A 12500-nucleotide genomic window follows, 5' to 3' on the forward strand; every position below is an offset into this window, starting at 1 on the left:
TACTAACAGTACACAACACCTCAATAGAACTGTACTAAAACCATACTAACACCGTCCTAACACTGTACTAACAGTACATAACACCTCAATAGAACTGTACTAACACTGTACTAACAGTACATAACACCTCAATAGAACTGTACTAAAACCATACTAACACTGTACTAACACTGTACTAACACTGTACTAACACTGTCCTAACACTGTACTAACACTGTACTAACACTGTACTAACAGTACACAACACCTCAATACAACTGTACTAACACCATACTAACACTGTACTAACACTGTACTAACAGTACATAAGACCTCAATAGAACTGTACTAACACCATACTAACACCATACTAACACTGTACTAACAGTACATAACACCTCAATAGAACTGTACTAACACCATACTAACACTGTACTAACATTGTACTAACAGTACATAACACCTCAATAGAACTGTACTAACACCATACTAACACCGTACTAACACTGTACTAACACTGTATTAACAGTACACAACACCTCAATAGAACTGTACTAACACCATACTAACACTGTCCTAACACTGTACTAACACTGTACTAACAGTACACAACACCTCAATAGAACTGTACTACCACTGTACTAACAGTACATAACACCTCTATAAAACTGTATTAACACTGTACGAAAACACTGTAGCAACACAGCACTAACACTGTACTAACACTGTAGAAACACAGTACTAACACTGTACTAATGCAGTACGAACACAGTACGCACACAGTACTAGCACTGTAGCAACACAGTACTAACACTGTAGCAACACAGTACTAGCACAGCACTAACCCAGTACTAACACAGTACTAACACTGTAGCAACACAGTACTAACACTGTAGCAACACAGTACTAGCACAGCACTAACCCAGTACTAACACAGTACTAACACTGTAGCAACACAGTACTAGCACAGCACTAACCCAGTACTAACACAGTACAAACACTGTAGCAACACAGTACTAGCACAGCACTAACCCAGTACTAACACAGTACAAACACTGTAGCAACACCGTACTAACACTGTAGAAACACAGTACTAACACTGTAGCAACACAGTACTAACACTGTAGCAACACAGTACTAACACTGTACTAATGCAGTACGAACACAGTACTAACACTGTAGAAACACAGTACTAGCACAGCACTAACCCAGTACTAACACAGTACTAACACTGTAGCAACACAGTACTAACACTGTAGCAACACAGTACTAGCACAGCACTAACCCAGTACTAACACAGTACTAACACTGTAGAAACACAGTACTAGCACAGCACTAACCCAGTACTAACCCAGTACTAACACAGTACAAACACTGTAGCAACACAGTACTAACACTGTAGCAACACAGTACTAGCACAGCACTAACCCAGTACTAACACATCACTAACACTGTAGCAACACAGTACTAGCACAACACTAACCCAGCACTAACCCAGTACTAACACTGTAGCAACACAGTACTAACACAGTACTAACACATCACTAACACTGTAGCAACACAGTACTAACACTGTAGCAACACAGTACTAGCAACACAGTACTAGCACAACACTAACCCAGCACTAACCCAGTACTAACACTGTAGCAACACAGTACTAACAAAGTACTAACACTGTAGCAACACAGTACTAACACTGTAGCAACACTGTAGCAACACAGTACTAACACAGTACTAACACTGTAGCAACACAGTACTAACACAGTACTAACACTGTAGCAACACAGTACTAACACAGTACTAACACTGTAGCAACACAGTACTAACACAGTACTAACACTGTAGCAACACAGTACTAAAACAGTACTAACACTGTAGCAACACAGTACTAACACAGTACTAACACTGTAGCAACACAGTACTAACACAGTACTAACACTGTAGCAACACAGTACTAGCACAGTACTAACCCAGTACTAACCCAGTACTAACCCAGTACTAACACAGTACAAACACTGTAGCAACACAGTACTAACACTGTTGCAACACAGTACTAGCACAGCACTAACCCAGTACTAACACACTAGTAACACTGTAGCAACACAGCACTAACACTATTGCAACACAGTACTAGCACAGTACTAACCCAGTACTAACACAGTACAAACACTGTAGCAACACAGTACTAGCACAGCACTAACCCAGTACTAACACAGTACTAACCCAGTACTAACACAGTACAAACACTGTAGCAACACCGTACTAACACTGTAGCAACACAGTACTAGCACAGCACTGTACTAACACAGTACTAACACTGTAGCAACACAGTACTAACACTGTAGCAACACAGTACTAACACTGAAGCAACACAGTACTAGCACAGCACTAACCCAGTACTAACACATCACTAACACTGTAGCAACACAGTACTAACACTGTAGCAACACAGTACTAGCACAGCACTAACCCAGTACTAACACAGTACTAACACAGTACAAACACTGTAGCAACACAGGACTAACACTGTAGAAACACAGTACTAGTACAGCACTAACCCAGTACTAACACAGTACAAACACTGTAGCAACACAGGACTAACACTGTAGAAACACAGTACTAGTACAGCACTAACCCAGTACTAACACAGTACAAACACTGTAGCAACACAGTACTAACACTGTAGAAACACAGTACTAGTACAGCACTAACCCAGTACTAACCCAGTACTAAAACAGTACTAACACTGTAGAAACACAGTACAAGCACACCACTAACCCAGTACTAACCCAGTACTAACACAGTAGTAACACAGTAGTAACACAGTACTAACCCAGTACAAACACTGTAGCAACACAGTACTAACACTGTAGAAACACAGTACTAGTACAGCACTAACCCAGTACTAACCCAGTACTAACACAGTACTACTAACACAGTACAAACACTGTAATAACACAGTAGTAACACTGTAGCAACACAGTACTAGCACAGCACTAACCCAGTACTAACACAGTAGTAACACAGTACTAACACAGTAGTAACACAGTAGTAACCCAGTACTAACACAGTACTAACACAGCACTAACCCAGTACTAACACAGTACTAACCCAGTACTAACCCAGTACTAACACAGCACTAACCCAGTACTAACCCTGCACTAACACAGCACTAACCCAGTACTAGCACAGCACTAACCCAGTACTAACACAGTTCTAACACTGTAGTAACACAGCACTAACCCAGTACTAACACTGTACTAACCCAGTACTAACACAGCACTAACCCAGTACTAACCCAGCACTAACACAGCACTAACCCAGTACTAACACATCACTAACACTGTAGCAACACAGTACTAACACTGTAGCAACACAGTACTAGCACAACACTAACCCAGCACTAACACAGTACTAACACTGTAGAAACACAGTACTAACACAGTACAAACACTGTAGCAACACAGTACTAACACAGCACTAACCCAGCACTAACCCAGTACTAACCCAGTACTAACACAGTACTAACACTGTAGCAACACAGTACTAACACTGTAGCAACACAGTACTAACACTGTAGCAACACAGTACTAACACTGTAGCAACACAGTACTAGCACAGCACTAACCCAGTACTAACACAGTACTAACACTGTAGCAACACAGTACTAACACTGTAGAAACACAGTACTAACACATCACTAACACTGTAGCAACACAGTACTAACACAGTACAAACACTGTAGCAACACAGTACTAACACTGTAGAAACACAGTAGTAACACAGTACTAACCCAGTACAAACACTGTAGCAACACAGTACTAACACTGTAGAAACACAGTACTAGTACAGCACTAACCCAGTACTAACCCAGTACTAACACAGTACTACTAACACAGTACAAACACTGTAATAACACAGTAGTAACACTGTAGCAACACAGTACTAGCACAGCACTAACCCAGTACTAACACAGCACTAACCCAGTACTAACACTGTACTAACACAGTACTAACACAGTACTAACACAGTACTAACACAGCACTAACCCAGTACTAACACAGTACTAACCCAGTACTAACCCAGTACTAACACAGCACTAACCCAGTACTAACCCTGCACTAACACACCACTAACCCAGTACTAACCCAGTACTAACACAGTAGTAACACAGTAGTAACACAGTACTAACCCAGTACAAACACTGTAGCAACACAGTACTAACACTGTAGAAACACAGTACTAGTACAGCACTAACCCAGTACTAACCCAGTACTAACACAGTACTACTAACACAGTACAAACACTGTAATAACACAGTAGTAACACTGTAGCAACACAGTACTAGCACAGCACTAACCCAGTACTAACACAGCACTAACCCAGTACTAACACTGTACTAACACAGTACTAACACAGTACTAACACAGTACTAACACAGCACTAACCCAGTACTAACACAGTACTAACCCAGTACTAACCCAGTACTAACACAGCACTAACCCAGTACTAACCCTGCACTAACACAGCACTAACCCAGTACTAGCACAGCACTAACCCAGTACTAACACAGTTCTAACACTGTAGTAACACAGCACTAACCCAGTACTAACACTGTACTAACCCAGTACTAACACAGCACTAACCCAGTACTAACCCAGCACTAACACAGCACTAACCCTGTACTAACACATCACTAACACTGTAGCAACACAGTACTAACACTGTAGCAACACAGTACTAGCACAACACTAACCCAGCACTAACCCAGTACTAACACTGTAGCAACACAGTACTAACACAGTACTAACACTGTAGCAACACAGTACTAGCACAGCACTAACCCAGTACCAACACAGTACTAACACAGTACTAACACTGTAGCAACACAGTACTAACACTGTAGCAACACAGTACTAACACTGTAGCAACACAGTACTAACACAGTAGCAACACAGTACTAGCACTGTAGAAACACAGTACTAGCACAGCACTAACCCAGTACTAACACAGCACTAACACAGCACTAACCCAGTACTAACCCAGCACTAACACTGTAGTAACACAGTAGCAACACAGTACTAGCACTGTAGCAACACAGTACTAACACTGTAGAAACACAGTACTAGCACAGTACTAACCCAGTACTAACACAGTACAAACACAGTACAAACACTGTAGCAACACAGTACTAACACTGTAGAAACACAGTACTAGTACAGCACTAACCCAGTACTAACACAGTACAAACACTGTAGCAACACAGTACAAACACTATAGCAACACAGTACTAGCACAGCACTAACCCAGTACTAGCACAGCACTAACCCAGTACTAACACTGTAGTAACACAGTACTAGCACAGCACTAACCCAGTACTAACACTGTAGCAACACAGTACTAGCACAACACTAACCCAGCACTAACCCAGTACTTACACTGTAGCAACACAGTACTAACACAGTACTAACACTGTAGCAACACAGTACTAACACTGTAGCAACAGAGTACTAGCACAGCACTAACCCAGTACTAGCACAGCACTAACCCAGTACTAACACTGTAGTAACACAGTACTAGCACAGCACTAACCCAGTACTAACACAGTACTAACACTGTAGCAACACAGTACTAGCACAGCACTAACCCAGTACTAAAACTGTAGCAACACAGTACTAGCACTGGAGAAACACAGTACTAGCACAGCACTAACCCAGTACTAACCCAGTACTAACACAGTACTAACACAGTACTAACACTGTAGCAACACAGTACTAACACTGTAGCAACACAGTACTAGCACAGCACTAACCCAGTACTAACACAGTACTAACACTGTAGCAACACAGTACTAACACTGTAGCAACACAGTACTAACACTGTACTAATGCAGTACTAACACAGTACTAACACTGTAGCAACACAATACTAACACTGTAGCAACACAGTACTAGCACAACACTAACCCAGCACTAACCCAGTACTAACACTGTAGCAACACAGTACTAACACACTACTAACACTGTAGCAACACAGTACTAACACAGTACAAACACTGTAGCAACACAGTACTAACACAGTACTAACACTGTAGAAACACAGTACTAGTACAGCACTGTAGCAACACAGTACTAACACTGTAGCAACACAGTACTAACACTGTAGCAACACAGTACTAACACTGTAGCAACACAGTACTAGCACAGCACTAACCCAGTACTAACACAGTACTAACACTGTAGCAACACAGTACTAACACTGTAGAAACACAGTACTAGTACAGCACTAACCCAGTACTAACCCAGTACTAACACAGTACAAACACTGTAGCAACACAGTACTAACACTGTAGAAACACAGTACTAGTACAGCACTAACACAGTACTAACACAGTACAAACACTGTAGCAACACAGTACTAGCACAGCACTAACCCAGCACTAACCCAGTACTAACCCAGTACTAACACAGTACAAACACTGTAGCAACACAGTACTAACACTGTAGCAACACAGTACTAGCACAGCACTAACCCAGTACTAGCACAGCACTAACCCAGTACTAACACTGTAGTAACACAGTACTAGCACAGCACTAACCCAGTACTAACACAGTACTAACACTGTAGCAACACAGTACTAACACTGTAGCAACACAGTACTAGCACAGCACTAACCCAGTACTAACACAGTACTAACACTGTAGAAACACAGTACTAGCACAGCACTAACCCAGTACTAACCCAGTACTAACACAGTACAAACACTGTAGTAACACAGTAGTAACACAGTAGTAACACTGTAGCAACACAGTACTAGCACAGCACTAACCCAGTACTAACCCAGTACTAACACAGTACTAACACTGTAGCAACACAGTACTAACACTGTAGCAACACAGTACTAGCACAGCACTAACCCAGTACTAACACAGTACTAACACAGTACTAACACAGTAGTAACACTGTACTAACACAGTACTAACACTGTAGCAACACAGCACTAACCCAGTACTAACCCAGTACTAACACAGTACAAACACTGTAGCAACACAGTACTAACACTGTAGCAACACAGTACTAGCACAGCACTAACCCAGTACTAACCCAGTACTAACACAGTACTAACACTGTAGCAACACAGTACTAACACTGTAGAAACACAGTACTAGTACAGCACTAACCCAGTACTAACCCAGTAGTAACACAGTACTAACACTGTAGAAACACAGTACTAGCACACAGCTAACCCAGTACTAACCCAGTACTAACACAGTAGTAACACAGTAGTAACACAGTAGTAAGACAGTAGTAATACAGTACTAACCCAGTACAAACACTGTAGCAACACAGTACTAACACTGTAGCAACACAGTACTAACACTGTAGAAACACAGTACTAGTACAGCACTAACCCAGTACTAACCCAGTACTAACACAGTACAAACACTGTAGTAACACAGTAGTAACACTGTAGCAACACAGTACTAGCACAGCACTAACCCAGTACTAACACAGCACTAACCCAGTACTAACACTGTACTAACACAGTACTAACACAGTACTAACACAGTACTAACCCAGTACTAACACAGTACTAACCCAGTACTAACCCAGTACTAACACAGCACTAACCCAGTACTAACCCAGCACTAACACAGCACTAACCCAGTACTAGTACAGCACTAACCCAGTACTAACACAGTTCTAACACTGTAGAAATACAGTACTAGCACAGCACTAACCCAGTACTAACCCAGTACTAACACAGTACAAACACTGTAGTAACACAGCACTAACCCAGTACTAACCCTGTAGTAACACAGTAGTAACACAGTAGTAACACAGTAGTAACACAGTAGCAACCCAGTACTAACACAGTACTAACACAGCACTAACCCAGTACTAACACAGTACTAACCCAGTACTAACCCAGTACTAACACAGCACTAACCCAGTACTAACACAGTTCTAACACTGTAGTAACACAGCACTAACCCAGTACTAACACTGTACTAACCCAGTACTAACACAGTACTAACCCAGTACTAACCCAGTACTAACACAGTACTAACACTGTAGAAACACAGTACTAACACTGTAGAAACACAGTAGTAACACAGTAGTAACACAGTAGTAACACTGCAGCAACACAGTACTAGCACTGTAGCAACACAGTACTAGCACACCACTAACCCAGTACTAACCCAGTACTAACACAGTAGTAAAACAGTAGTAACACAGTAGTAACACTGTAGTAACACTGTAGCAACACAGTAGTAACACTGTAGCAACACAGTACTAGCACAGCACTAACCCAGTACTAACCCAGTACTAACACAGTACAAACACAGTAGTAACACTGTAGCAACACTGTAGCAACACAGTAGTAACACTGTAGCAACACAGTACTAACACTGTAACAACACAGTACTAGCACAGCACTAACCCAGTACTAACACCGTACTAACCCAGTACTAACACAGCACTAACCCAGTACTAACCCAGTACTAACACTGTAGTAACACAGTAGTAACACAGTACTAACATGAGTGTGTGTCAGTAAAGTATGGGTGGGTGTCAGTAAACAGATGAGGGGGGGGGTCTGTGTGTGTCAGTAAACAGATGAGGGGGGGTCTGTGTGTGTCAGTAAACAGATGAGGGGGGTCTGTGTGTGTCAGTAAACAGATGAGGGGGTCTGTGTGTGTCAGTAAAGTATGGGTGTGTGTCAGTAAACAGATGAGGGGGGTCTGTGTGTGTCAGTAAACAGATGAGGGGGGGGTCTGTGTGTGTCAGTAAACAGATGAGGGGGGTCTGTGTGTGTCAGTAAACAGATGAGGGGGGTCTGTGTGTGTCAGTAAACAGATGAGGGGGGTATGTGTGTGTCAGTAAACAGATGAGAGGGGGGTCTGTGTGTGTCAGTAAACAGATGAGGGGGGAATCTGTGTGTGTCAGTAAACAGATGAGGGGGGTCTGTGTGTGTCAGTAAACAGGTGGTTCTCTGTATGGTAGGTGAGAAATAGGTGTGGTTGGTATTAGTTAAATATCTATATCCATGCTGCTAGACGGAGTCATTACTTACATATTCGGTCTCCCTCTTGTCCTCCAGAGAAAACCTGGGAATGTTGGCTTTGACTCCCCCAGATCCTGACTCCATCTTGTAGCTCTGGCTCTTCTTATTCTGCTCCTTCTTGATCACATCCAGCTTGGGTTGCAGCGGCGGTTTGGCCTCTATCGCCACTCTGTGTTTGCTGCCTCCGCCTTCAACAACAACCACACCCACCGCCATGGTAGTCATCACAGTGACGTTGGTACGCCACTCTTCCCCCGCCACCACCTGCTCCCTGCCTGCGTTCTCTGTCAAAACAACAGGAAATGATGTCATAGTTTCGAAATTAAGTCCAAAAAGCTTGATGGTGTTGTTAGATTGTCATAGAATATGACCGTTGTACTGGTAAGGAGATGGAACACCATTATATTAGCCTGAGGAAAAGTTTTACTGAGATTATGGTGCTTTCGGATGCTATCAGAGTTTTCACATATACAATTGAAGTTGGAAGTTTACATACACTTTCATTAAAACTATTTTTTCAACCACTCCACACATTTCTTGTTAATTAACAAGCTATAGTTTTAGAAAGTCGGTTATTTCATTAATTTTTTATTTATTTTACTTTTATTTAACCAGGTAGGCTAGTTGAGAACAAGTTTCTTATTTGCAACTGCGACCTGGCCAAGATAAGGCAAAACAGTTCGACACATACAACAACACAGAGTTGAACTAACATACAATCAATAATACAGTAGAAAAATCTATATGCAGCATGTACAAATGAGGTAGGATAAGAGAGGTAAGGCAATAAATAGGCCATGGTGGCGAAGTAATTACAATACAGCTGTCACGCCCTGACCTTAGAGAGCCTTTTTATTTCTCTATTTGGTTAGGCCAGGGTGCGATTTGGGTGGGCATTCTAGTTTGTCTATTTCTTTTTTGGCCGGGTATGGTTCCCAATCAGAGGCACCTGTCATTCGTTGTCTCTGATTGGGGATCATATTTAGGCATCCCTTTTTCCCAACTTAAGTTGTGGAATCTTGTTTGTGTGTAGTTGCGTTCTGCACTGCATATAGCTTTACGTTCGTTTTCTTACTTAGTTGTTTTTCGGTGTCATTTTAAATAAAGAAAAAATGTAAGCTTACCACGCTGCACCTTGGTCTCATTCTAATGACGGACGTAACAATAGCAAATAACTTGTTATGGCTGGGGGCAGTATTGAGTAGAGTGGATGAATAAGGTGCCCAGAGTAAACTGCCTGCTACTCAGGCCCAGTTGCTAATATATGCATATTATTAGTAGATGAGGATAGAAAACACACTGAAGTTTCTGTTTGAATGATGTCTGTGAGTATAACAGAACTCATATGGCAAGCAAAAACCTGAGAAGAAATCCAACCAGGAAGTGGGAAATCTGAGGTTTGTAGTTTTTCAACTATTTGCCTATCGAATATACAGTGTCTATGGGGTCAAAATGCACTTCCTAAGGCTTCCACTAGATGTCAACAGTCTTTAGCACCTTGTTTGATGCTTCTACTGTGAAGGAGGGGGAATGGGAGCTGGATGAGTCAGTGGTCTAGCAGAGTGCCACGAGCTGGTCACGCACATTCGCGTGAGAGTTAGCTTGAGTTCCATTGTATTTCTGAAGACAAAGGAATTCTCCGGTTGGAACATTATTGAAGATTTATGATAAAATCATCCTAAAGATTGATTCTATACATTGTTTGACATGTTTCTATGAACTGTAATATAACTTTTTGGACTTTTTTGGAGGTATTTGGACATAAATGATGGACTTTATCGAACAAATCAAACATTTATTGTGGACCTGGGATTCCTGGGAGTGCATTCTGATGAAGATGATCAAAGGTAAGTGTTTATAATGTTATTTCTGACTTCTGTTGACTCCACAACATGACAGGTATCTGTATGACTTGATTTGTTGTCTGACTCAGATTATTGCATGGTGTGCTTTTTCCGTAAAGCTTTTTGAAATCTGACACAGCGGTTAAGGAGAAGTGTATCTATAATTCCATGCATAATAGTTGAATCTTATATCAATGTTTATTATGAGAAGGGAACGGCACCTAGTACCTCCAGGCTCTGATCAGGCCCTACACCCAAACAAGGGCACTGCGTTCATCCACCTCTGGCCTGCTCGCCTCCCTACCACTGAGGAAAAGTTCCACTCAGCCCAGTCAAAACTGTTTTCTGGCCCCCAATGGTGGAACAAACTCCCTCACGACGCCAGGACAGTCAATCACCACCTCAGACACCTGAAACCCCACCTTTTATACCTAATAGGATAAGTAATCCTTCTCACCCCCCAAGATTTAGATGCACTATTGTAAAGTGACTGTTCTACTGGATGTCATAAGGTGAATGCACCATTTGTAAGTCGCTCTGGATAAGAGCGTTTGCTAAATGACTTAAATGTAAATGTAAATGTTATGAGTATTTCTGTAAATTGATGTGGCTCTCTGCAAAATAACCGGATGTTTTGGAACTACTAAACATAACGCGCTTGTAAACTCAGATTTTTGTATATAAATATGAACTTTATCGAGCAAAACATACATGTATTGTGTAACATGATGTCTTATGAGTGTCATCTTATGAATATCATCAAAGGTTAGTGATGTGTTGTTGGATTAACAACAAGTTTATCTTGAAACGGTGTAAAATAGTTGGATGTTTGAGGAATTTTGCTTAGGAGATTTATGTTGTTTTGAATTTGGCGCCCTGCACTTTCACTGGCTATTGTCATATCGATCCCGTTAGCGGGATTCAAGCCATAAGACACTGGAATGGTAGGGTGTGCAGAAGAGGAATGCGCAAGTAGAGATACTGGGGTGCAAAGGAGCAAGATAAATAAATAAATACAGTATGGGGATGAGGTAGATTGGATGGGCTATTTACAGATGAGCTGTGTACAGGCGCAGTGATCTGCTTAGGACATCTACTTTGTGCATGACCCAAGTAATTTTTCCAACAATTGCTTACAGACAGATTATTTCACTTATAATTCACTGTATCACAATTACAGTGGGTCAGAAGATTACATACACTACGTTGCCTGTGCCTTTAAACAGCTTGGGAAATTCCAGAAAATTATGTCATGGCTTTAGAAGCTTCTGATAGGCTAATTGACATTATTTGAGTGCCTCTTTGCTGACATCATGGTAAAATCTGAAGAAATCAGCCAATACCTCCAATTGTAGACCTCCACAAGTCTGGTTCATTTTCCAAAATTTCCAAAATCCTGAAGGTACCACTTTCATCTGCACAAACAATAGCACGCAAGTATAAACACCATGGGACCACACAGCCGGGGTGGCAGGTAGCCTAGTGGTTAGAGCATTGGACTAGTAACCGAAAGGTTGCAAGATCAAATCCCTGAGCTGACAAGTTAAAAATCTGTTGTTCTGCTCCTGAAAAAAGCAGTTAACCCACTGTTCCTAGGCCATCACTAA

The 12500-nt window shown here is 41.6% G+C and overlaps 1 protein-coding gene across 1 annotated transcript in view; it reads right to left on the minus strand.

Moving 5' to 3' along the window:
• Positions 1-12500, minus strand: part of LOC118372076 (insulin-like growth factor-binding protein 3) — a 74272-nt gene that overhangs the window by 39389 nt on the left and 22383 nt on the right. The window contains exon 2 of the mRNA XM_052480028.1: positions 9059-9333. Within this exon, the coding sequence (XP_052335988.1) occupies positions 9059-9333 (275 nt within the window). The remainder of the gene's footprint in view (positions 1-9058; positions 9334-12500) is intronic.

The sequence above is a fragment of the Oncorhynchus keta genome, chromosome 26 (assembly GCF_023373465.1).
Source record: "Oncorhynchus keta strain PuntledgeMale-10-30-2019 chromosome 26, Oket_V2, whole genome shotgun sequence".
NCBI classification, from domain to species: Eukaryota; Metazoa; Chordata; class Actinopteri; order Salmoniformes; family Salmonidae; genus Oncorhynchus; species Oncorhynchus keta.